We start from the raw sequence: 27,560 nt of genomic DNA, 5'->3' as shown, positions 1-27,560 counted from the left end.
GCTGCTGTCCTAAAGATCGAGGCCTGACTTCCAAGAACCTGGTATTTTTTTCCTTCTTTAAATGGTTTTTTTCCCATGTATACTTAGAATTTAGGTGTGAGTTTTTTCTTTATTTTGAATTTTTTAGGTTGGTTGGTTGTTTCTTTAGTTGTTTTGGGGGTTTTAAGGGTTTTTTATTTGGGCATTGTCTATTTTGCCTTTGTTGCTTTTTCATCCCTGGGTAGTTTAGTATGAGGGTCTTTTCTTTCTTAATATATTTTAATATACTTACTCGATTTTGGAACTAGCCAACTCCAGACCAACTCCTTTACAGCTCCTTTGATATAATAGGCTAAGTTTCTTTTTAAAGTATATTTTCTTTTATATGATAGCAATAGAGTTACGCAGTGCTATCGATCCCCTAGTTTGTGAGAACCTGTCCATGCAGCAGAAGCACAATCAAGGTCATCACATGTGCTTCTCCGCTGCTCCTGTTCCCAGGGTAGTCAAGACTCTTCTTCTTCCCTTGTGGACACAGTTTATAGGTTTCTTCCTGATTTCCTGCTCTCACATACAGAACCATTGAGGCACATACTGTGGCTACCTTTTGCATAGCATCAATTACAATCCATACACATGCCAGCCAATTATACTTTTCAACTCCAGGCCAGCCAAGTGAGGCTGTTGAGGTTCTCTCCCAGTGCCTGGAGGCTGTGTGGGTTTGGATGGGGAAGAACCATCTCTGACTCAATCCTACCAAGACCGAGGGGCTGTGGGTGTTAGGGCCACCTTGATATTCCATCTTTAACCTTGGATGGCATAGCACCTCCCCATTCAAGAGTGCTGCACTATCTAGGGGTCTCAAAATACAGATGGCAGCTGTGGTCAGGAAGGCCTTTGCACGGCTTCCCCTGGTACACCAGTTGCACACTTTCCTAGACTGGGAGGCCCTTCAGACAATCACTCATGCCCTAGTCAGGTCCCAGCTCAATTACTACGATGTACTCTGCATGGGGCTGCCCTTGAAGGCCACCCAGAAGCTTCAACTGGTCCAGAATGCAGAGGCACGGACATGTCTCATAATGCCCATGTGACATCCCTGCTCCATGAGCGGTACTGGTAGCCAGTTTGTTTCCAGGTGTGATTCAAGGTGCTACTCATGACCTATAAAGCCCTACTTGGCAAGGGCCTGGTTACTTAAGGGACCACCTATTTCCCATGGTGTTGGCCCAGCCGGTTCAATCCGACAGCCAGTTCAATCTCACTCCAGGTTTCTTTAATTAAGCAGTGCCATCTTTCAGGACCCAGGAAGTATACCTCCCCTGCCACAGTGTGTGCCCTCTGGAATGAGATTCCCCTTGCTATCCATGTGGCTGTCACCCTGATGGCATTCTGGAAAGCCTTAAAGACTTGGCTGTTCTCCTAAGCCTTGAGGTAGGGTGGTTGGGACCTCTGTTGTATTGTTTGAGGTGTGGGTGTGGATAGTGAGATTCACTATTGCATTTACTGTTATATGCTGTATTTTTTATTTTCTATTTTGTTTTATGCTGTGAGCTATCCGGAGTCAATTGGAGTAGAATTAAATACATAAATAGGTAGAAAGACCACAATAACATAGGTCAGCTGAGATTTTCTTCTTTCCAGTTGATGAAAGGCCATCAAGGAGATTAATGGAGCCAGTGAGCTGTTAGAAAATGAGTTTAAGCCAGCAAGAGAGTTGGCAAATGCAGACTATTGCTTCCAGTGTAATCATACAAGCTTCCACGCAGATAAAGCATTTGAAACACAGCATGGGACTTGGAAGAAAACTCACAAAAACCTAGACTGAACAATGCCTAAGCCTTTAAAAGGTTGTAGGAGCATATCTGGGCACCTTAGAGCAGGTGGAGGCTTTTCTGGCCTTACAAAGCATTTGCCTCCTTTGGAAAGGAAAAAGCCCAAGATTGCCTTGGCACTGTTGTTGGCTTTGGCAGAGAAGGCTCTGATTTGTTCCCACCAAGCTCTGGAGGCTTAATTACACTACCGTTTTCAAAAGCTGGAACTTGTTCAATTTTATTATTCCCAATTTGCCATTGGTGTGTGTGGCAACTAGGTCTTCCTGAGTAAACCATAATTTTGGTCTTAGAGTGATAGATGGTAAAGCCTTCCCTCTTACAGAATTGTACCAAGAACTGCAGACTTTTCCTGTGACCCACTTGGGTCAGCAAAAGAATTGCTGCATCATCAGCATACAGCAGCACTGCCCAGTACCTGACACTAAGTTGAGGAGAGCAGAAATACTTCTGGGTAAAGGCAGCTACATACTGAACAACAGGGGAGCTAGAATGCATCCCTGTTTTGCACCTCCATGGACTGGAATATCTGCCGTCAGGTGGCCAGCTCTAGCACATCTCACCCAGGGGGTTGTCTTTCTGTACAGCAGCCCAACTGAAAGATGTGAGGGACAGCTTCCACTGGTGTCTGTCCTTGAAATAGAATCAAAGGCTGATTTTAAATCAATAAAGGTGATATCTAAAGGGCAGAATTTCCCACATGTGCATTTCTCTATCAAAAATCGTAAGATGGCATACTGATCCATGGTAGATCCACCCACTCTAACACCTGCTTGCTCCTCAACTGAAACATTTCCCCTGGTCCAGCCATTCCAGGAGCTTGGAATACAAGAAGTGGGCATATCATTTGCCAGGCTAACTGGACAGTAGGGTAACATGCTGCCTCCTTTTTAGGGATGGGGATAGTTACGGATCAGATCCAGGCAGCAGCATTTGAAAAGCATTCTTAATGCGTGTGAAGAGGGAGTCCCAGCAGCATTTCCCTTCAGGAACCCCAGTGGTCTTAGGGCACAGCCAGGGGCTTTCCCATTTTTCAGTGGATTAATTAGTTTAAGAATGTCTGAGCAGAAGACCAGGGTGGGGGGGTTCTATGCAAAGTCTCAGGTGGGACTGACAGATAGAAGAGGAGCCATCAAACTCTTCCCATCCAGCAGCTAGAATCATAGCCACCATGCCCAGTCCTCTCATGCGATGACAAGCCATTCACAGAAACAATAAATCACCAACCAGCAGTAAATCATACAGTCCCTGTAGCTTTGCTCCACTAGTTTAATAATTTGTAGTTTCACATAATTAGGCTCAAAGATTCATGCTGGAAGAACAAAGATTCTCAGCACCTGGCCCGGAGAGAAGTCTCTCCTTACATATAGAATCGTCATCAGCTTTGATAGTTTGTGGTCTCTGGGGAACCAGTATGAGTGTCTTACATGCCCAGTGGAGTAAAAGAAGTATGTGAATATTGTCCTCCGTGGGGGAAGGAGGGGAAGCAGCAAGCTCTTATCAATTAATTGCAATTACCTGCATGCAAAAGGCATTTTTTTAAAAATACACACAAGACTACATATGTTATAGATGAGGAGAAGATGTTGATTTTTCTTTGTTCTATTCTTTTTGTTTCTTCATGTTTTCTAATGAGACAACAGGACTAAGGAAACACACTTTCCAAAATAAAGAGGTATTATTTTTTAAAAATAGTCTCTGGAACATTAGTGTAAATCTAGATTTTCTCTTAAATCATCTCTAAGTAACAAGAATTTTTGCAATGTTACTTCAGGGTTTTGTTGTGCTGTGTTTTTTTTTTCTTTTCTTGGCATTTTAAAACTGTTTTCATCCAATCCAATGTAAAATGAATTGTTTTTGAAATATTTTTCAGAGTATACATTATTTATTTATCAAATTTTGCCACCACCCATATACCCCCTTTATCCAGCCTCCTGCTTCCTCACTGGCCACCTATATTTCAGCTGGGATGAATCAAAGGCCTTTCACGGGCTTTGCTATGGGGCAGCCAGGGAGGCTGCTGGGGTGTGCTATAGTAGAAGACCACCATGACAGTGTCTTCTGCCACTCCACGGCCAAGGAAGTCAGTGCCAGAAAGCACCAAAAGGATGCTGAATGTGCCCTGAGAATGAAACAGGGAAACAGAAGCCTCTTACACACACACACACACACACACACACACAAAGCTTTTGGACAGTTAGAAGATGGATTTTTCCAGTGTTACTTCTAATAGCAGGCAAGCAGAATAAGTGTAATATCCACATCATGAAGCACAAGGGTGGGTATTCATTTCATTTACATGGGCAGAATAATCATTGGGAAAAATGTTGCCATGCATCACTAGCACCCTCAGCTGGCCCCAGTTGAGTCACCCTTTCAAACTCCTCCTTGCCCCAAGGATGGTTAGTATGCATGCCTAGGTTCATTTAAGTACTGAGCAAACCATTTTTTTTAAAGGAAAATTACTTTATAAAATGTGTAACAAAAAAGTTGTGCTCACATTAGCTCTTCCAGCATGAATGAACTGAGCGCTAATCTTACACCATTTCTCCTGGGGCCCCCTACTCAAATTCCCTGGGTGTGAAGGGGGGCTCTGTTCAGCAGCCAGGCGTGGCCCGCTGCCGGCCCCCTTCCCTCTTCTTGAGCTCAGAGGCAGCTGCAATGTGCCTGATTCCTCACATGGAGGGCACCCAAAAAGCTGAGAGAGCAACAGGAGCCGTGTCTATGATAAAAAGAAGAATAGCACAAGGACAGCTTTTGCACACACAGGAAGCTTATCCTGTCCCTTGGAGTCTCACTTTTGGCTCTTTATTCAAATGCTGAAAAAGAAAAGGTGATGTAGGCAGAAGTTCCTTGGTGATCTTCCTAAAATCAAAAACGTAAAAGAGATCCAAGGAAGCAGGCAGTATCTGGAACAGAAAGTTGAGGAGGGAAATCCAGAAAGAATTTAACTGTAACCTTAAGCCAACAAGTGTAGAAGCCCATGCCTCAAAATATTGTGTGACACAGGTAGCTTTATATGCTTTTGCCTTCTTGATATGGTTTGTTCCCTCCCCTCCTCTGTTTTTGCTGCTCAGTGGCAGAAAAAAGAACCCAGCTCCCAGGCACTTGCTCGGGACTAGGTGCCCTGCAGTTGGTCTTCTCTTATCTTGCAAAAAGGGTAAGGTTATTCAGAGAGCTTCAGCCAGTGGTAGTGATGAGAAACAAGACTTGGAGCTTCTCAGAAACTTACTCAACTGAATTTAAAACCACAAATAACAGGGAAAAAACCCTCCCAAAGTTTCAGCCTATTGTAAGAGGATTGCTGTCCTACAGATTCCTGAAAGAAAAGCTACATATGTCAGTTCAGCATACTGTATCCTCAGGTGAGATACTGAATAGAAATCAGTAATTCCTGTATTTTGAGACCACCTGTTGACCATAAGGAAAAAGCCTTGATAATGCAGTCTTTATTAGCAACTGAAGGTTGCAAAATTATATGTGACCTTTTGAGATCTCAAGATCTGTTCCACGGGCAAGAAGATAAGCAAAGTGATAACCATGAAAAGGAGAGCAAGAAGAGTGTTTGGCGTTCAGAGAACCATGTTTGATCAAACATGGATTTCTAAGGCTAATTTTGATTGCCCAGAGATAGTAGGGAAGGACCTTGGCACTGCTAAAGAACAAGGAAGTCTTGAGGTATTACAGGAACTCTCAGGTGGCATATTAGAAAGTCCTAGTTGCATTGGACCAGCTGACCAGGTGCATTGAGAGTGCTGTACTGTAGCTTTCATGAATGGAATGGGAAGCTTGTGTCTCTTCTTAAATGGCTATGCCTCTCCTCTCTGAATTTGAACAAGGACCCTTCTTCTCTGTCACAGTTACTTTAAGAAGTTCCAGTACTGCAGCTTTGCCCCTCATGTCCCCAGCTGTAAGCCGAACACAGACGGGATTTCCTCCTTTGAGAATCTCTTGGCCAATGTCATCATCAGAGTCTTTGTCTGGCTGGTTGCCTCCCTCACCTGTGTTGGGAATCTCTTGGCCATCTTCACCCGGTCCTTCATTGTCAATGAAGATAGCAAGCATACCATTGCCATCAAGTGTCTCTGCTGTAAGTGTGCCAGTTGGTGGGAGGGAGTGGTCAGGGCAGTGGCACTGCTGCTCCCAAGTAGCCCCGTGTCAGATAATAGGACTTTTGGGATCCACCTCCTGGAATACCCTGCCTTGATGCAGCCTGGTACAGATGAAGAGCGGCCAGGGTCTGACTTTTAATTGCACGTAATTATCCAGGTGTACATGGATAATCCAGGTGCAGCAAACTGAGTCTTTCTGGAAAGTCACTGGGATAGAGAGTGATCTGGAGGAGCAAGGCCTGAGTCCTTCTAAACACAGGAAATGGGAGGCAGAAGAGCTGTTCAGGAGAGGAAAGGGACCATTATAAAAATGTTCAAGCAAAGCACTTCCTGCCTCAGTGAGATGAGGCTACAGAAGGCTAAAGCCTTGGATATGGAGGCTGATTGAATGGCAGGCAAGACAGAAACAGTTGCTCTGGTTAGCTTTCACAGAGAGAGCTGGTCCCCTCCCAGGCATTTCTCTCAAGCCTCCTTGGGTATTTTAGCCCCTCTCATCACTGAGCATATTGGATTATTCACCAGCTGCTCTTTTTCTCACGCTGGAATGTGGTCTCTGCCAAGTATGTCAAAGGATTCACACAGAATTCCTCTGGGATGGGATCTGGGGAGCGGGATGTTGACCCAGAATTTGTGGTGCAACACACACAAGAAGTGCTTGTCCTGCCCACCCCCATCCAGGACGGTAGGGACATGGTTGCATTTGCCTTCTGAGAAATATTCCAGGAGGTTGAGTGATTTCTTCCAGCTTCTTTTATCTTTTAAAAGCATGCTTTGTTTTATTTCTAAAAACATGTGCCACATGGTCAGTCCAGGAAGAAAGGAATAAGGCCCTATACCAGAGTCAGTAATATTAGCAGTCAACTTTTTAAATGTTTCATTTTAAATGCTTAAATGAACCCTTAAATGGCTACCTTGGCTTTAAAAAAAAAAAAGTAAATGTAATCTCCATCCAGTCTGACAAAAGTGAGCTGTTCGATTGTTTTGGGTTGGTGGAGCCCAAAGGATGTGCAGCTCCCTAAAAAGTTGACTGTTCCACTTTTAAAAATTTAAGTTTTTTGGAAGAAAATTTTAAGTTTTTTTAGGAGCTTCTTTGGGCTCCACCAAAACTGCTCACTTTTTGGACAAAGTGAAAGGGCTGTAAGCATGAGCAGAGTGGAGACTGTCATGGCCATCATTCTCCCTGTCACAAGAAGCAGCTCCTTTATCTCAGGGGTCCTCAGCCAGCCACACATGTGGCTCTCCTTTTACTTCAGGGAGAGTCTTGTTGTTTTTCACTTGGAGTTTCATTTTCAAATAACAGGGAAGGTCTAGACCAAAGATTTATTTGTTCCAGAAGTGTGGGGGATATCAATACAATTAATAAAAATGATAAACAAGGATCAGCAATTTACAGTGCTTCAGATATTGCTGAGCCATGGCTGATGGTGAGGAGAGTTGGAATTGTAGTTCAGCGACATCTGCAGGTTGTCCCTAACTCCACACTGTGCCCTCTGGCCATGTTACAGCGGATGGGGAGGGCTTTATAGCTTCCTGTTTTCCTTGCTGGGTTTGAACTGCTCTGTTTTATCTCCTTCATATTTGCTCTTGATCGCCTCTGAAGGAGAGATGGGTCCTCTAGTGCCATTGGGTTCAATATTCCCACTTTATTTATCTATCTATCTATTTATTTATCCAATTTCTAAGGTTGCCCAATTCAGTAATAACTCTTGTCTGGTACTGTAATAATTTTAATTATATTGGTTCTATTCCACTGTGTGAAAGTTTTTGTTTTAAAAGCCAGCATATTATTTCATAATTAAAAAAAAAATTAAATGACAAAGATTCACAGAAGCAAACACACAAAATATTGCAGTTATAAACCCTCAGATGGAGGAAGAAATCCCCCAGAGCAATCAGTGGTCACTCGGGGGCCAGAGAATTCTGGTGAATGGGTGTGGCATAGGAAATAGGTGGGGGAAAGGCACAAAGCACCGAGGAGAAAGCTATATTCAGATCACTGGTTGCTGCCACCTCATTCAGATAAACTTCTGTTGTGCAGCAACACCAGTGGTACTCTCACTCCAGCGTGCGTTGTTGTCAGGTGTAGAAACCTGGGTGTAAGTGAGCACATTGGTTGGAAAATGTTTTTACTACCGTTTACTGTTCATTACCATCGTATTTGTGAACGGTCATTTTCCGAGGCAGGTTGAAATTAAATATACAGGAGATTCAGAATAAATAATAGGAGCAGATTGCTGATGGTAAAAACTATTAAGTAGTACAACAGTTTGCCTAAATTAAGAGTGTGCTCCCCCTTCCTGGAGCTTCCCAACTGGCTGGATAGCCACCTGTCCAGGGCAGTTTAATGGGTTGCTGCACTGAGCAGAATGTTGGAATAGATGACTTATAAGGTCCCCCCAATTCATACATTCTGTGATTTAAGAAACAAAATATAAAAATCTCAAAGCAAACCCAAACCAATATGGGATGGAGGGATAGGTGAAAATCCTAGCTCTTCGTCCTTCTCTCTCCTGATCTGCCAGGAGGGCCATCACTGACCCATAATTCAAAGGGTTAATGTAGCTTACAGCTTAAAGAGGGTGCCCAAGAGAAGCCTGTTGCTGAGATGCCAGGGGCAGACAGCTGCCCAGTCATTGAACAGAAGCCTTCTAGGGAAGCAAGTATGCCTACATGCCTAACCTCATCTCCTCCCTCACAGGAGATTCATGGCAAGATCAGTAGCAATCATAGGTTTGAGTATCAGAGAAATAGCCACGGTTGATGGTGGCAGGGAAAGCTGAGTGTCCCCTTGTCTCTACCTCCTCCACATTAACTGTAAGACAAAGACCAGCTGTGGTAGCAACTGAGCCTTGGAAATCTAGCTGGGGGAAATTATAAAGGGAATGTTACTCTTTATTTCTGAGCTGCCAGCTGTTATAAAGGATTTGAGATTCAAAACTCAGTTCTTTGGAAAATGAGCTACAGTATTTGGTATCTCAGTGCATGAGGGAAAAAATGTACTTCAAACATCATGGATTTGGGATAAATGTCTTAAACATTCACTTCGCTGAGCAGGAGATCTATAAAAAGTGAACAAGAATACTGATTACTAGCATAGTTCAGGAATAACAAATAGACGTGCAATTATAGAATGAGGCCTGACTACGTTGTATACTCATCAGCAGTGAGATGGTAGTCTGCCAGAACAGTGCAACAGTGCCAATTAGTGCAATAGGTGAAAGAGAACGGTCACAGAAAATGACCGTTAAAAGAAGGACAATAATTGAATCAGCAGGTGGCCTACTTTTAGGGTACAATCCAAGCTCCCTGGAATAGCATCTCAGCAACCAGGTTTGTTCAATTCTGTTCCCCCATCTCAGAGACTGTAAATAGGGGATCCCCCATCACACACCTACACCCTTCTGCCAGCTTCTGAGACTGGGAAATCCTGATCTTGTGTACCTCCAAAAGTGAGGGCGATGCTGTTGGCCAGGTGGGTAAGAAGGTTCAGAATTCCCAGAACCTGAACACAAAACTGTTCTTAATCTATTCACTTACACATGTAGTCCAGACAACCAAGGCCACTATTTCTGCATCCCAAATTGCAGCCAGCACTCCAGTATCAGCAGGCTTTTACGTCTGACATCGGCTTTGTTAAATTTGCAAATTATGTGACTAATATGTCTAATTGACTTGCTATATAGAGGAAGAATGTTTAACTGAAGACAAAATAATATGTTCAACTGAATGCTATGAAAATAGCCTGTTTTTAAAGCAAAATTATGAATATTTAATATAGAAGCACTCATGATATAAGCATATAAAAAGCCTTAAGACTATAAACAGTTACCAGGATAGATCAAATTGCAATTAAGGTGCAAGAACAGTTATCTCTGAGAGGGAATTATAAAGGTTCTGTGTCTCCTTAACAACTAGCTCTTCCTGCAAAGGTACCATGGCATCCTGGGCAGTCATCTTTATCCTGCCCATCAACAGCACCTTGGACCCAATCCTCTACACTCTCACCACCAACTCCTTCCAGGAGAAGCTCCAACAGTGGTGTCAGAAGAACAGATCCTCTCTGCATAAGAGCCAAGGAAAAGTTTTGTCCTCCTATCCCTGCAGAGCAGCAGCACCTGCCATTTAGACTTCAGAATTGAGCAGTCCAAAGACATAAAATGTAAGGGTTTCAAGGGATCTTAGAAATCATCTATTCCAACACCCTGTCTGTTATTAGAATCCACCACTGTAGACCCAATAGGAAAACCAGGAAGCACCATCCTCTTGGCCTAGAAACTGACAGTAATCGAAAGCATCCATCTTCCTGTTCTTAGAGCTCCAAGTGTTCATCCTGGATTTATCCTTAGTTTCCTTAGATGGCTTAATCACAGAAATGCAGGACTGCCAACAGCAAGGTGTACAAAACAAACAAGCATCCAGGGGCAAGTAGCTGTTGTTTCTCGGTCAACCACAGCTAGACTGAACAAGCTGTTTTGCTGCTCTCTGATGTTTCTGGCCAGAGCAGATTCTGCCATGCCATATTAGTCCTGTAGGGTCATTTTGCTCACTCTCTGGCCATTCAGTGCCAGGTGTGCAGCTCTCTCTTTTCAAAGGAACAGAACAATATTCCTGAATGTTCTCTTGCAACTATGCTATGAAACTGAGACTTCAGATGTCACACTTCTTGCTAAGATGGAGTAACTTTCACTGCACAACAAGAAAAAAAGCCTCTCACACATCAGTCCATTACTGCATCCTCAGGACAGGAGTTTTTGCACATAATTTTGATCAGTCCCAGATGTGAAATGCAAGACCACTTGCCCCTCATCCCTGGGCAGGGATGTGTATATGCTAGGTAGAGGCAGACCAGTGCAACAATGTTAAAGTGAGTGAGTGCCCCACTCAGATGTTGTTGAACTATCAACTCCCAGCAGCCCAGTCATTAGGGCCAATGTTGAGGAATGTTTGGGACCAATTTGTGCAAATGTTTGTGAAAAATATCTCATTTGGTCCCTAACATTCCTCACCATCTGAGTGGGGGCCAATCAAAGGAATGTTAAGTTCCCTGAAGTCTAGTCAGTTGCAACATGAAACTATTAAACTTGTGATGATTAGCAAGGGGGTCAATATTAATCTGCATTTTGTCAGCAATCCCAAAGGAGAAAAAAGCAAAATTTGGCAAAATTTCCCAGTGGGATGTGAAATTCCAGCCCATAAAGGGGCTAAGGGTACACACCCATATCCTCATCCTTCCTTCCTCCTTCCAGCCTTGCTAGCTTTACCTGCTGCTATTCAGTCCTAAGGAAAGATCTCGGGAGGAATCTCCTCTCATGGGGCTCAGACTGGGAAGGGTGAGCAACACAGTGCACAATTCTGAAGCACTGTAAGAATGAGGTAGAAAAACAGAGAAGAAAACCTTGGGGTAATTGGAAGAGAAATTGTGGCATGGCATTATTTCTTTTCTGACAATAGCAATTCTAATTAACCACTCCTTCATTTGTGGTTTGCTTCATTTATAGGCCTTGATGTCCATGGCCATCAAAAGGGTGGAGGGTCAAATGATAAACCGGGCATTGCAACATCATGATGGAAGCCCCGTCTTTGGCAACTGTAGTGTGACGTCACACGCAACTATATAAGGGACTGAGCTTGGGCTGTGCTGCACAATGCATATTCTGTCCCCATGTCATACTGAGGATACCCCTATTGACGTCATACAAAAGCTGTTTTAAAATCTAAATGCTTCGTGCAATTACCATAAGGCAATTGACTGATAAATCAAGTGCAAAGTGGTCCTTGAAGGCAAACAATTTCCTTAGACACAGAGAGAGAGACCTCTGTACCTCAGAGTAACCCTCACGGACCCAAAGCATTTATGGCCCATATTTTGTCCAATTTTGTTGACCGTACTGTCATGGCCTTCATTAATCATTCAGGATTTGCCTTGATGAATTTAAGGATAAATTGGCAAATTTTAAAAAGTCGAACGTTTTGGTTTTTACAGTTCTGATGCTGAAGAACTCAAACCCAAATATAGTCAAACTGAAGGTACCCCATTCCTGTCAAATGCGAAGCACAGCCACGGCCTCTCACTTCAGGACTTCATTTCCACAGACGGTCTCCGAAGTAATTGGGGTACTGGAGGCTGAGAGCTACGCTCGTCTTTACCATACGAACAGAGGAGGAACTTCTCTCCATTCAACACTCTGCAGTATTTTACAAAACTTTCATTAAATACAACATACAGCTTTTCTGTGGGTGGGAGTGCATCTGTTCACATGCTCTCTCAGTCGTTATATATTAAATTAATGTTCCAACTGTACAATATTTACAGTTACCAAAGGAAAGTAACATTTACGTTGATTAAAAAATAATAGTCCCGTAAGTAAGTAATGATACAGACAAGCCCCACAAACAGCACAGAAGTTCCTACCATACGAAAGCTGGCAAGAACAATGAGCTGAATCACCTGTGGCACGCCATCCACTTAGCTTCCTAACAGACTAGGGGTTCCACCTTCCAGATGGAATGCTGTCCAGTCAGCTGGGTCTCTGGTTAAAGAACAAACTGGGATGCTTACAGGCCAGTATTAACCAAGGTCAAACTGTACATTTAGAAGGATTAGAGTATCAAAATGGTGAGGGAGAATTCTGGAGTTTCCCCTTTCCCCTCTTCCCATCATAAGAACAGTTTTCCTGAAGTATTTGAGATGACAGAGGTCATAAAGGGACAGGCTAGCTTGTCTACATGCACCACCTCTTTGCCAACAGTAGCATTTAAGGCTGAGTCCCACCCCCCAAAATAATGTGAACTACAAAATGATAAGAGATTCCCTCAATTCCATGGGTTTAAGACCCAAAGATTTCACTTGGTTTAACAACCTGAAAGCTTTGATTCAGGTATCTGAGTTGAACCTTAAATTCATATATCTTATGGAAAAGGAAAAGAAGTGAGAAGTCCAGGAGTTCCAATTTTTCCTCCATTGTCTTGATTTTCACTTCTTAAAATTACTGGGGAATTCTCATTAGTCTAAAATATTAGACTCATAGAAACAAGAGCATTCTATCCACCTAAGCTAAAGAGGACAAGGACTGGAATAGTTTCAATCCCATTTGGCCTTGTACCACGGACAAGATGGTAGTCAACATGAACAAAATGGTAAGAGCAGCAAACAACATGTTATGGGCATCATAACCAAGTATATGCATGCTCTGGCTCTTTCTCACACACACATGCCTGTTTCTGTGTCAAATGCAGCAATGAAAACCTCACACGTACAGCAGTACCTCTGACACACACAGCTCTCCTTTCCTATCTCCAAGACTACCATTCCTTTATGCTTAAACATAACAATTTGCCCTATTTGACTTCATTCCATCCACCCTCTGCTATTCCCCTGGTTCTTCCCAGGTGCTGTGTTGCACAGGTACACCTACCTACTAATGAAAGAGTGATTGCAATTAAATAGCTGTAAGGAGGTATTTTGTGCTGAGGCTAGTTCCTAATACTGATTCTCCAATCCTCTCAAACCTGATTGGGGCATTTTTCAAAGGTTGCAGGGAAATGGCTTGGACAAACCCAGTCCTTAGATAAAGCGATGGTAGTCACTGAACTTGAAGCTTGGTTAATTAAACATCATGTGCTGTACAACTGAAGACAGTCCTGAACACAACAGACCAGTCCTTTAAAGGGGTTTTAAAGCTTGCATTCCCTGAAATAGGAGGATTGGTAGACTTCTCAGAAGATCATGAGAAGATCTGCAGAATTTGCAGGATCAGACCAGATAGTCTAACATCTTGTTCTCACAATAACCAGAGGCATATTGAGAACCCAAAAGCAAGGCAGAAGCTCAGTAACTTCTTCACAATTGTGTCTTTTAGTAAAGGGTGTTCAGAAGCATTCTTCTTCTAATCCTGGAGATTATTTATGGAGAAGTAACCACTAGCACAAAGCTTAACATCCGGATCACCTCCAAGCAGTAAGACATGTTGCTGAACTATAAAACAGGAACATGATTCTTAGGGAGATTTGGATCTAATGTTCCTTGAGAAAGGGAGGAATCTGCACTCCATGAAGCAAAGGCTCAATACCAATGTTCTGCTCCCAAAGCATTACTATTTGAAGTCTACCCATCTGGTGGCACGTCTTCAGATCTTTGTTTCTGGTCCACATGGGTTGAACACTGGGAAAGAATCGCGAATCCTGGCCAGTTCCACAGCACAGAGATGGCCAAAGACCTTGTTGTACCAGTCTGGAGACCTCCCTCTAGAAGGGCAAAAAGCAGGGAATTAGCTACACCCAGAGCAAGATCTCCCTTTGTGCAAGCATAAATGAACCTCTAGAACCTCAGAAGCAGTCTGCAGGAGGGGGAGGGGGGTTATCCTTAACAGCAGAAGCAGAAACAAAATACTTAAAAGGGAAAATCCAGGTTTACTGACTCAGTTACTGTAAGTTGCAAAATCCTGGCCTTGCTTTGAATAGGATGGGTTATCCTGGGGAACTATGAACTGGTTCACACATACTTGTGCATGGCAAGATTTTCACATATTTCAACACCTGACTGAAAAGCAACAGGTTTAGGTGAAGGGTATTTTCTGTCTGTGCTGTGGAACAATCCCAATCTGGTGCCCTTCAGATGTCTTGGCACTTAACATCAATAATACCTAGACAGTACAGGAATTATGGAGTTGAAAACCAGCACATCTGGAGGTGGCAGCTTGGAGAAGGTACTGTTAGACCTAGGGTGATATTGCCATACTTTGGACTGAGAAATTCTCTGTGATGGCTTAAGGAAATTAGAACTGCCATGGCTTGTTGTAAAGCTAAAAGCCAAACAATTTTATGGGAGTACAAGCAAAAGGTATGCCCACCTCCCTGTCCATTAAAATTAGGATAGCTTGCTTGAATTCTTACCTGAGATCTGCTCGACAGATGTGTGTCACCTTTGAGTGTCCCATTCTGCAGGGCTCGATCAGATACTGGGAGGTTAGCACCATGGCCCTGACACCAGCTTCCAGTGGCAACTTCTTTTGCTCCAAAGGTAAGGAAACAAGGAGGCAACCTCCACGAGGTAGGTCTGTACGCCATGTCCTATAAAAGATGACCTTGACTCAGGTGTGCACAAAGCCATATGCTACTTCCAACCTCAGGAGGCTGTACAGCCTTGTCCTGGTCAAGCAACTGATGGGGCAGCTTAGTTTCTGGGATCATCCAGGGCAAGAAAGGGCACCAGATATAAGCCAAGTTGCTTGCTTTGGACTAAAAGGAAAGGCAGAACCCTAGAAGGGCTAGAATTATTTGCAGAACTAAATTTACTTTCAAGTCAAGTACAATGTGATGAGGCTTTGTTCCATTCTGGACATTAAAGAGTCACCTTTTCTGTTGGCAGATTGCTGGGAAAGCCTTTGGCGCAGGAGAGATCAGAAAAGTCACACACCAGGCATTTCTATAAAAATAATTTATTTACAGAAAGCAAAACATATTTAAAAGTCTTGGGCTCTCAGTGAGAGCAGCCTGACTTTCTACATGCCTGCACAGAGAGGAAACAGGAACTAAAACAAGTCCGGGCAATTTTCTCCCCCCAGGTGATGCAACCATTAACACGTGAAAAGGAGACAATTAAATTCAACCTCTTCACCTGGCCAAAATGATTAGTTACCATAGCAACCTTAACCTGTAGTAGGAAACATTAACATTTTCAACTGACTCTGAAGCTCTGACTCCAATGTTACCCATGGCTTTCATCTAACCTAGGGCTGAATATCACCTAGCCAGAGCGCGGTCACCACTTATAGCTGGGTGCAAAAGTAATCAGTGAGAAATTGGGTGGCAACTCTAAATTGATGGGAAAGAAAATAAGGGCTTTGTTTCTGGAGAAAAACAGATTGCAGCAGCAAATTAAAAAAAGAAGTGGGCAGATGAGAGCAGGAGCATGATGTGATGAGCCCAAACTATGTGATGCAGTGAGAGGTGAGGGGTAGCCTAGTGCTGAACCTTACATCAACTTCTAATTGCCACACCCCCAAAAACGAGAGCCGAGGCATGTGGGTTTCTTTACAGAATGGGAAATGCTGCATGAGGCAGCGAAGGAGTGGACTTGAGACAGTACAGGGTCAAGCCAAGGCACTCTACACCGGTTCACAAAGGCAGAGGTCTTCAGCTAAATGGTTGTGAGGGCATCATCAATTCAAGATAAAAAAGATCCAGGCAAAGCAGTAATGCAGAAAGCGATGGGGCCAGAGACACAGAGCTGAAAAACACCTTCGTGGGAGGCCTTTCTAATGGAGATTTCCTCCCTGGGGTTCCTCACCTGAGGACAACAAAGTCCCGCCGTGGATGTGGGGCCATGCTATCGGTCACATAATGGTACACTTCTGTGTTCTTGTCCAGAGCCTCCACCACATTCCCCTGCAGCAGGTCTTCATCCCAAAGGTGCCGCTCCCTGAGAACTCGCTTGAGCACCACGTGAGGCGGTGCGTCCACTTCAGTGGACACCTTCCAGAGCCTCAGGGGATGCACATCCTCAACCTGGATAAGCATGAAGACATTGATGATTAGGGCCAAGTAGGGTGCAAGTGACAGACAAAGGTTGCAGAGCCTCCCGATAATCCAAAGGCCTCCCACCAAGCAGGACAATCATCCTTAAGTGCTAGCCAAGTAATCCCTATAAAGATTTCTGGAATCAAAACAATTTCCAGCTCCTGACGGGAAAGGGGGATCTTTTGTATTCTGTGTATTTCCTCGCCATTCCAGAAACAAGACATCTTTTGGTCCATCTTTTGCTGTGACACATCCAGACTCTATTAGATGGGATATAAAGTTTGGAAATAAATGTATACATGCATACATAAGACAGCCAGCCAGCCAGCCAGCCAATCTCTGCATTCACTTACTCCAAGAATTTGGTTCCTCTTAGATCAGAACTGGAGACAGAGAATACCCATGCCTGCAGACTTTACAAAATCCACAACATTCCACAAAGGGCCTGTGTGTGCCCTGTAAGCTGATCTTCCCTGTGAATCTGTGGTGGATTTTGGCGCTGCCGCTAGCTCTCAGGAAGGAGGGGCTGCATTCCAGGGAGATAAGAGAACTCTCAGTAGTCCGGGGACTGTTGGTGGGAAAGCAAAGAGACTCAAGGTGGCCCCGTCCTAGAGTCTCTCAGGGTATTTGTGCTTGGGTTAGCTATCAGTTACTATCTGTCAATTGGCATCCTTTAGCATACCAATTTGAGGTTGGAATCTCCTTCTGAGTTCAGAGATCTTTTGGAAGACTTTCCTTGTTTTTCCATATCTATTTCTATCTTCTATCAGATGCTGTTGTAATACTACTACTTGACTCTTCCAGCAGCTCTCTGAAATTACTTTTAAATCCCTCCCCAAGATCTTGTTTTCTTGGCTTGGCTTCTCTTCTCAGCAACTTCCACCATTTGTTCTGACACTGAGTTTGGTTTCTTCTGTTTGGCATTCTCTTTGTCATGGTAAGCTCAGACTCAGACAAAGAGCAGCCAGCTCCTAAGTTACTGGATGAAGCACCACCTGAGGACCTGCAGGCCGCTGAGGCGGGTCTGTTCGGTGATCACCAGGAGCAGCTGCTGTCGGCCTCCGAAGATGAGGAGTCTGAGCTGCCACCTCCCCCAGCACAAGGGCTTGCTGCACGGAGAAGAGAGCAGAGTAAAGGCGCCCTGCGAGGCTCCTCACAAGAAGGGGGCCCTTCTGTGAGGAGCAATGCTGGTGCTGGCTCCACTTAGGTAGAGTGGCGAACCTAAGCCACTCCGTGGAAACAACCAGACACTACCCAGTCTCCATGCCTCGAATCTTGACTTTCGAATCCCATGACTTGGACTTGGATTCCCGGACAAGCTAGTGAAGCTTCCGGGATGCTCTGACCCTCAGACCTCACCCTGACCACTCTTTTGCCTGCTGCTTCAGATGTGGAGAGGTTGGGACTCTAGTAAGGCAGGCTCGCTTGGCTTTTGGGACCTCTTTCCCACTTGCATGTGTGTGTACATTGTGCTCACGCTCTCCCTGTCATGAAGGCGCTTGTTTTAAAAAGATCTACAGTAAAACTCACTCATGTGTTTGTGCATGTTTGGCCTGGGACTGGGCAAAGGTGGATTCAGCATGTGAATAAAATGGTAAAATGGTGCCCTAGGCCACACTGACTGATGGTGCCACCTCCTGCCAATGTAAAGGTTTGCATTTTTAGAATGTTTTGGAAGGAGGGGTGGCATTGGCACCCCTAAGCTTTGGTGCCCCAGGCCAGTGTCTACTGGACCTTAGCTGATGCTGACAGCTGCTTCCTTTTTAGTGAGGGTTCCTCTGTCTCCTCTCTCACCCCCACTTCAGTTGCAGCAGTTGCCCAGCAGTTCGGGTGCAGAGAAACCCATCTTTCCTCTCTTTTACAGTGGCAGTGACGAAGAGGATGGGGAAGAAGGAATTTTCCACTGTGGCTGAAACATGGACCAAAGAAGATGTTGGCATAAGACTTGTCTTGGTATTAAAAGTTCCCAAAAGATGCATCACTGCCTACCAATGAATGATGAATAAGATGAAGACAGACAGAGATAAGCAAGCACAACTATCATGGATGGCTACCTTGAATATGGTCTAATGGTTGCTCATGTGGTACATTAACAACTCATAAAGCAGCTGTAAGGCTTCTCTTCTCCTTCTTCAGCAAAGGATCGTTACCTTGTCGTGGTGCTGGAGCTTGAGCACCTCAATGCCATGAGCTAAACCGTGAAGGGCCACCCAAGACGGGAAGGTCATGGCAGAGAGGTCAGAGGTCAGAGAGGACCCTAAATGCGATCCCTGGGGAAGGTAATGGCAACCCACCCCAGTATTCTTGCCATGAAAACTAAATGGATCAGTACAACCAGAGATATGTCAGTATATCATCGGAAGATGAGACTCCCAGGTCGGAAGATGGTCAAAATGCTACTGGGGAGGAACAGAGGATGAGTTCAACTAGCCCCAGATGTGATGACGCAGCTAGCTCAAAGCCGAAAGGATGACTAGCAGCCGACGGTGCTGGTGGCGAACAGCGAATCCGATGTTCTAAGGATCAACACACCACTGGAACCTGGAATGTAAGATCTATGAGCCAGGGCAAATTGGATGTGGTTATTGGTGAGATGTCAAGACTAAAGATAGACATTTTGGGCATCAGTGTCATGAGTGCCGTTGAGCTGAAGACATCAGCGCAATGGCACACATGACAATAACGAGGAAGCAGGGGAAGGGGCTCAAGATAAGCAGCCATCAACTCACAAAGAAGAAAGAAGAAGATACAAAGGCTAAGCGGATCGCGAGGCACACCCAAGCTGTTAGCGCTAGCGCAACGGAGATCACCCAGCTGACAGCAATCACCAGATGAATAAGGAAACCGATGATGGGCGATCCCGGAGCGCCAGCGGGGCCTCGCAACCCCTCACCTACCGGCAAGACAGCATGTTGGACAAAGGGGGGATGACGTAACCCTGAGTGAGGGGGCGCTGACCGGCGCAGGGTATTTAAACCCCGCACCGGCGCGCTCCTGTCACTCTCAGCTTTTTTCTACGACTGGCACTACGCGATGAATAAACCAGAGCCTGTTTCAACTGAACCAGTGTCTGCGCATTACTCGGCGGTAGGCAGTGCATGACATAAAGCTGAGAGTCACAAACTCAGCCTCGCCGAGCCCCACCGGACGACAACGAGCCGCGGGAGGAGTAGACGGCGAGAAGACCAGGAACGATGAGGCCGGCGCGACGCGGACAAGGGGGGCGAGCCGCACGGCAAGAAGCAGAGAAGGACCGATTGAGGCCAGAGGCACCGCGGACTCCCGGAGCCATGGACACCCACCCGGCCCAACCCGAGCCTCAGCTCCAACCCCAGGGGGAGATGGCGATGGAGGCAACCCGGCCACGGGAGGGAGCAACATACCTCCAGAGACCAGCGGAGAACCCCGCGCCCCACATCGCACCCCAGCCACGGGCGTGGAGTGGCAGCCCAACAGCGGTAAGCACGGGGGAGGACGAAGAAGCAACCCAGCCGATGGCGGAGGAAGCGGGCCAACGGACGGGAGTGTCTGAACCCCACCGGCGACCCACCCCCGCCGACACACCGATGGAACCGGCCCCAGCGGCGGCGCGGATCGCGGACGGGGACGCACAAGCTAGACTCGCGGCCATGGAGACCCAACTGAAGGAACTCCGGACCATGCTTCAATCGTTGATGTCCCCTGCGCCGCCCAACGACGTCCCCGCACAGGTCCACACCCCGAGCGAGGCGCCGCAGTCCCACGGCCCAGATGATGGTCAACAAACGGCCCAGGCGGACGATGCCACAGGCCGGGAAGTGAGAGGAGGAGGCTCACAAAACGCCCGGGCCCCAAAGGACTTCCCCATCTTCTTTGATGGGAACCCCGCGAAACTGTCGTTCTTCATTACGAACGCCAGGGAGTTCATGGGGAGGCACGGACACTCCTATGACTCCGAAGCGGACAAGATCGCAGCCGTGGCGATCAAACTACAAGACCGGGCGGCGGACTGGTACGTCCAACTGTACGAGTCCAGCTCCCCCGCCCTCGCCAACTTCCACGCCTTCATCACCGAGATGAAGAGCTACTTTGAGGACCCACTAGCCAAAGTGAGGGCGAAAAGCGCACTCCAAAGACTCAAACAGGGTGCACGCACTGTCCTGGACTACGCCCTCGAGTTCAAAGCCCTCGCAGGGAAGATCAACGACTGGTCCGAGACCACCCTGCTGGAAATGTTCAAAAGGGGGCTCAACCGCGACGTACTCCAATGGGCCCTCTACCGGGACGACCCGGAGACTCTACACGGTTGGATCCACCTCGCGGGGAAAGCAGAACACGCGCACCGCACCTTCCTCATGGCAACAACGGAAGACACGACCAACACCTGCCCAAAGGTACCCGCGCCACACGTGGGGACGGCCGGTCCCACATACCCAAGGAAGAAATTTAATCGCGGGCCCTGCGGGAGGTGTGGAAAACTGGGGCACAAGACGGCAGATTGCTTCGTCAACCGACCGCCGGCTAGTGTGCCCAAACCCGCCCCGAAAACTAGCCTCAAACCACCTAACCCGCCGCCGCCCCCCCACCGCCGAATGACCGGAGCCACAGCGACACCAGACGAAGGCTGGGACGCCTACTGGGGGGGAGAGGACGCCGTAGACCCAGACCAGCCGGCGGGAAACGCTCCCCGCCTGCCCTGAAACGCGTTGCGAGGCAGGCGGTGGGACAGCAGCGCGGACCACCTTGACAGAACGGGGAAAGCTCCGTTATAATGGCGGCAATCAAACTCTCTGCCGGCAACGGAGTCACCACGGCCGCGGCACTAGTGGACTCGGGGTGCTCGAAAAACCTGATCCACCCCGACTTAGTCGCCAAACTCGACCTCCGCTGCTCCCCCCTCCCCACGCCGCTGGCATTCCACCAGCTGGACGGCTCAACAGCGGGAGGGAAACCAGCCACGATGCAGACCGAGCCGGTCACCCTGCAAATGGGCACCCACACCGAATGCACATCGTTCGTAGTCACCCACATCGGACGACCCATTGCAGTCTTGGGAATGCCATGGCTCGCGACAAACAACCCGCGCATTGACTGGGAGACCCGCACCTTCACATTCGGCGATGGCGAGTACCGGGCGCCAGTTCCGGCGGGCAGAACCAACCCCACTGTGGGACGAGCAGAGGTGGCTACACAGGACAACACAGCTACCACAGCAGACCTACCGGAACAATACGCTGACTTCTCCGAGGTCTTCGGAGAGGCAGAAGCTGATCAACTACCCCCCCACCGCAAGACGGACTGTCGGATTGACCTGCTACCCGATGTCCCCTTACCTAGACCGAAGATCTACTCGATGACCCCGAAGGAGATGGCAACCCTCCGGGAGTTCATCGATAAAAACCTAGAGAGGGGATTCATAGAGCCAGCATGCTCACCGGTCGGAGCCCCCGTCTTATTCCGGGAGAAGAAAGACGGCACCCTACGGCTCTGCACCGACTACCGGGGCCTAAACGCGGCTTCCCTGTCCAATAAATACCCCTTACCCCTGGTAAAAGATATGCTCGCCCACCTGTCCACGGGCAAGGTCTTCTCCAAGCTGGACCTTCGCGAGGCGTACTATCGCATCCGAATCAGGGAGGGGGACGAATGGAAAACTGCGTTCAACTGCCCCCTAGGCGCCTTCCAGTACAAAGTGCTGCCGTTCGGACTCGCGGGGGCCCCGGGGGTGTTTATGCAGCTCATCAATGAGGTTCTGCATGAACACCTGTTCAAAGGGGTCCTCATCTACATAGACGACGTCCTTATCTACACCAAAACGCACGAGGAACATGTGACCCTAGTCAGACAAGTCCTCGATAAGCTAAGAAGGGCGCAGCTCTATGCCAAACCCGCAAAGTGCGAATTCCATAAAGCGCGCCTAGACTACCTGGGGTACCGAATCTCCGGAGACGGCATAGAAATGGACCCCGCAAAAGTCGAGGCGGTGGTGAACTGGGAACGCCCCCGCAACAGACGCCAACTCCAGAGCTTCCTCGGCTTCGCGAATTTTTACAGGTCATTCGCCCGGGGGTTCGCGGAGATAGCCCTCCCCCTAACGGACCTCCTCAAAACCAAAGGGGTGGGGGACACCCGATGCGCCAAGAACCCGGGCACAGTATTGAATTGGACTCCCGCGTGCCAGACCGCATTCAATAAGTTGAAAGCGCTGTTCACCACAGAGCCAATCCTCGCGCACCCGGACCCAGAACGGCCGTTCGTGGTCCAAGCCGACGCCTCAGACTTCTCCCTGGGGGCCATCCTACTCCAAAAGGACCCCACGGGACTCCTGAAACCATGCGCCTACCTGTCGAGGAAATTCTCCGAGACAGAAAGGCGATGGCACGTCTGGGAGAAGGAAGCCTTCGCGGTAAAATCGGCGCTGGAAACATGGAGACACCTACTCGAAGGAGCCACCCAACCATTCGAGGTCTGGACCGACCACCGGAACCTCGAGGCCCTCCGAACGCCCAGACGCCTCAGCCCAAAACAGGTCCGATGGGCCCAATTCTTCAGCCGCTTCAACTTTCAGCTGAAGTTCATGCCGGGTAAAAAGAACTTCCTGGCTGACGCCCTTTCCCGACTGCCCCAAGACAAAGAGCCCGCCCCAGACACGATTGGGACGGTCCTATCCGCTTCCCAACTGGGGATGGCTGTGACCACCCGGAGTGGTGCTCGGAGGCAGCACGACTCTACGGCGCAACCGACGGCGGGGCAACCAGTGACCAGACGACGCCAACTGCAACTACCAGGGGGGATACGCACGGACCTCACCGCCGCCCTCAAAACCGACCCCTGGTTCCTGGCAAACCCCGACAAGGTAACGATGGCACAGGACCTGGCATGGGGGGAAGGCAGAATCTATGTCCCGGACTCGCAACGCCAAGCGATCTTGCATAGATCCCACGACACCAAGCAAGCGGGACACTTTGGGTTCCTTAAGACCCTACACCTAACAAGGTGTCAATTCTGGTGGCCCGCGCTAAGACGAGACGTGAAAGCATACGTAGCGTCCTGCCCAACGTGCGCCAGGGCCAAACGGGCACCAGGCAAGCCCTCGGGACTTTTACAACAGGTGGCGGAACCCTCACGCCCATGGGAGGAAATCTCCATGGATTTTATAGTAGACCTCCCACCCAGCCAGAAGAAAACGGCCATTTGGGTGGTGAAAGACTACTTTTCGAAACAGGCCCACTTCATCCCCTGCACATCGGTCCCGTCCGCACAACAACTAGCCAAACTCTTCCTCATCCACGTGTACAGGTTACACGGATGTCCCGCACGTGTGGTGACCGACAGGGGCACACAATTCACTTCTAAATTCTGGCGGGCCTTCCTAAAGCTGACGGGGACCCAACAGGCCCTATCCACTGCCTGGCACCCCCAGACAGACGGAGCCACAGAGGTCCTCAATGCCACCCTAGAACAATTCATACACTCATACACCAACTACCATCAAGACGACTGGGCCGAACTGCTCCCGTTCGCCGAAGTCGCATACAACAACGCCGTCCACACGAGCACGGGGAAAACTCCGTTCGAGGTAGTCTCGGGGCGCGACTTCGTCCCCATACCGGAGCTACCACAAACCCCGGGACCCCAGGTAGACGCTAGTGACTGGGGACGGAAGATTGCGGAATCGTGGCCAATAATCACGGCAGCGCTGAAGGAAGCACAGGCGGCCTACAAAGAGCAGGCCGACAAGCACCGGCGCCAACAACCGACGTTCCAGGCTGGGGATATGGTCTACCTATCCACCAAATTCCTAAAGTCGCCCCAACCCTCGAAAAAACTGGGGCCTAAGTACATCGGGCCGTTCCGAGTCACACAGATAGTGAACCCGGTGGCAATACGCTTGGACCTGCCACAAAACCTACGAAGACTCCACCCGGTATTCCACACCAGCCTCCTGAAACCTGCAACTACCTCTTGATGGCACCCAAGCACGCCACTGCCCTCACCGGTGATGATCGACGGCCAACATCACTTCGAAGTAAGGGACATACTCGACTCCCGCAGGCAACGGGGAACTTTACACTATTTGGTCAGGTGGAAACACTTCCCCCACCCAGAATAGGTGGCGGCGCACAACGTTAACGTGCCTGACCTGACCCGGGCTTTTCACCAGGCGTACCCCGACAAGCCTAAGGCGAGACAAGCAAACCGGCACCTGCATACCCCCTTCCCCGTGGGCCCCCCCGCCTACCGTGCCCCAAGGGAAAGGGCCCCCCCAAGCCCGCGACATGGGTGGACCTCCCCCCCCAGGACTCACCCCCCCGCCCCGGGCCCACGAGGGAGTGACAAGCGGTCGCCAGCACCCTCCCCCCGCCCCGGGCCCACGGGGGAGTGGCAATCAAGTCAACAGTGCATACCTGGGGGCAACGCCCAGGAGCACACATAACAAAGGGGACGCACTTAGAATAAAAATAAGGGCCCTACCTGGAGCTGATAAGCACCCGACCAGCCACGCCTCTCTCCTCGCCGAACTGAGCCAAACAAGCAGGGTGTGGCCGGAGCATGCGCACGCCCAGGGTGTGATCGGGGCATGCGCACTGGGAACACACCCTAGATGGACACGTGGTAGAGGGCGGAACAAAGGGAGGGGCGAAAACACTCCGGCGGGAAATTCAAAAAAAAAAAAAAAAAAACATTTTGACAGCTCTCCTGGTAAAAAACCGGAAAGCCGGGGGGGGGCACTATTCGGACAGGGGGCAGTATGTCATGAGTGCCGTTGAGCTGAAGACATCAGCGCAATGGCACACATGACAATAACGAGGAAGCAGGGGAAGGGGCTCAAGATAAGCAGCCATCAACTCACAAAGAAGAAAGAAGAAGATACAAAGGCTAAGCGGATCGCGAGGCACACCCAAGCTGTTAGCGCTAGCGCAACGGAGATCGCCCAGCTGACAGCAATCACCGGATGAATAAGGAAACCGATGATGGGCGATCCCGGAGCGCCAGCGGGGCCTCGCAACCCCTCACCTACCGGCAAGACAGCATGTTGGACAAAGGGGGGATGACGTAACCCTGAGTGAGGGGGCGCTGACCGGCGCGGGGTATTTAAACCCCGCACCGGCGCGCTCCTGTCACTCTCAGCTTTTTTCTACGACACGCACTATGCGATGAATAAACCAGAGCCTGTTTCAACTGAACCAGTGTCTGCGCATTACTCGGCGGTAGGCAGTGCATGACAATCAGTGAAATGAAATGGACTGGAATGGGCCACTTCACATCAAGTGACCACCAGATCTACTACTGTGGACAAGAGGACCACAGAAGAAATGGAGTAGCCTCCATAATTAATAGTAAAGTGGCTAAAGCTGTGGCAAAACACAATAGAATGATCTCAATTCGAATTCAGGGCAAGCCATCTAACATCACAGTGATCCAGATATACGCTCCAACCACAGATGCTGAAGAAGCTGAAGTAGAGCAGTTCTATGAGGATCTGCAGCATCTACTGGACAACACGCCTAAAAGAGATGTTATTTTCATCACAGGAGACTGGAATGCTAAGGTGGGCAGTCAAATGACACCTGGAATTACAGGTAGGTATGGCCTGGGAAAACAAAATGAAGCTGGATATAGGCTGATAGAATTTTGCCAAGACAACTCACTCTGCATAACAAACACTCTCTTCCAACAACCTAAGAGACGGCTTTATACATGGACTTCCCCAGATGGACAACACCGAAATCAGATTGATTACATCTTTTGCAGCCAAAGTTGGCAGACATCTATACAGTCAGTAAAAACAAGACCTGGAGCTGACTGTAGTTCAGGTCACAAACTTCTTCTTGCACAATTTAGGATCAGACTAAAGAGATTAGGGAAGACCCACAGATCAGCTAGATATGAGCTCACTAATATTCCTAAGGAATATGCAGTTCAGGAGGTGGCAACAAAATACATCCCAAAGAAAGAGAAAACCAAGAAGGCAAAATGGCAGTCTGCTGAGACACTAGAAGTAGCCCAAGAAAGAAGGAAAGCAAAAGGCAACAGTGATAGGGGGAGATATGCCCAATTAAATGCAAAATTCCAGAGGTTAGCCAGAAGAGATAAGGAATTATTTTTAAACAAGCAATGCGCAGAATTGGAAGAAGACAATAGAATAGGAAGGACAAGAGAGCTCTTCAAGAAAATTAGAAACATCGGAGGTAAATTCCAGGCAAAAATGGGCATGATCAAAAACAAAGATGGCAAGGACCTAACAGAAGAAGAAGAGATCAAGAAAAGGTGGCAAGAATATACAGAAGACCTGTATAGGAAGGATAACAATATCGGGGATAGCTTTGACAGTGTGGTCAGTGAGCTAGAGCCTAAAGAACACTAAAGAATATTCAAACTATCGAACAGTGGCACTCATTTCGCATGCCAGTAAGGTAATGCTTAAGATCCTGGAAGGTAGACTTCAGCAATTCATGGAGTGAGAATTGCCAGATGTACAAGCTGGGTTTAGAAAAGGCAGAGGAACTAGAGACCAAATTGCCAATATCTGCTGGATAATGGAAAAAGCCAGGGAGTTTCAGAAAAATATCTATTTCTGCTTTATTGACTATTCTAAAGCCTTTGACTGTGTGGACCATAACTAATTGTGGCAAGTTCTTAGTGGTATGAGGATACCAAGTCATCTTGTCTGCCTCCTGAAGAATCTGTATAATGACCAAGTAGCAACAGTAAGAACAGACCACGGAACAACGGACTGGTTTAAGATTGGGAAAGGAGTATAGCACCCTACCTATTCAACTTGTATGCAAAACACATCATGCAACATGCTGGGCTTGAGGAATCCAAGGCTGGAGTTAAAATCTCTGGAAGAAACATTAACAATCTCAGATATGCAGATGATACCACTTTGATGGCTGAAAGCGAAGAGGAACTGAGGAGCCTTATGATGAAGGTGAAAGAAGAAAGTGCCAAAGCTGGCTTGCAGCTAAACCTCAAAAAAACCAAGATTATGGCAACCAGCTTGCTTGATAACTGGCAAATAGAGGGAGAAAATGTAGAAGCAGTGAAAGACTTTGTATTCCTAGGTGCAAAGATTACTGCAGATGCTGACTGCAGTCTGGAAATCAGAAGACGCTTAATCCTTGGGACAAGAGCA

At 47.7% G+C, this 27,560-nt stretch overlaps 1 protein-coding gene across 1 annotated transcript in view; it reads right to left on the bottom strand.

The window, feature by feature from the left end:
- Positions 1-11,989: 11,989 nt before the first annotated feature.
- The window catches only part of STARD8 (StAR related lipid transfer domain containing 8), an 80,861-nt gene continuing 65,290 nt past the window's right edge, over positions 11,990-27,560 (bottom strand). The window contains exons 10-12 of the mRNA XM_063313739.1: positions 16,212-16,429; positions 14,816-14,992; positions 11,990-14,167 (exon numbers count right to left, since the gene is read on the bottom strand). Of these exons, the coding sequence (XP_063169809.1) occupies positions 14,050-14,167; positions 14,816-14,992; positions 16,212-16,429 (513 nt within the window). The 3' untranslated portion in view covers positions 11,990-14,049. The remainder of the gene's footprint in view (positions 14,168-14,815; positions 14,993-16,211; positions 16,430-27,560) is intronic.

The sequence above is a fragment of the Candoia aspera genome, chromosome 12 (assembly GCF_035149785.1).
Source record: "Candoia aspera isolate rCanAsp1 chromosome 12, rCanAsp1.hap2, whole genome shotgun sequence".
NCBI lineage: Eukaryota > Metazoa > Chordata > Lepidosauria > Squamata > Boidae > Candoia > Candoia aspera.
This window is presented reverse-complemented; position numbering and strand designations above follow the sequence as displayed.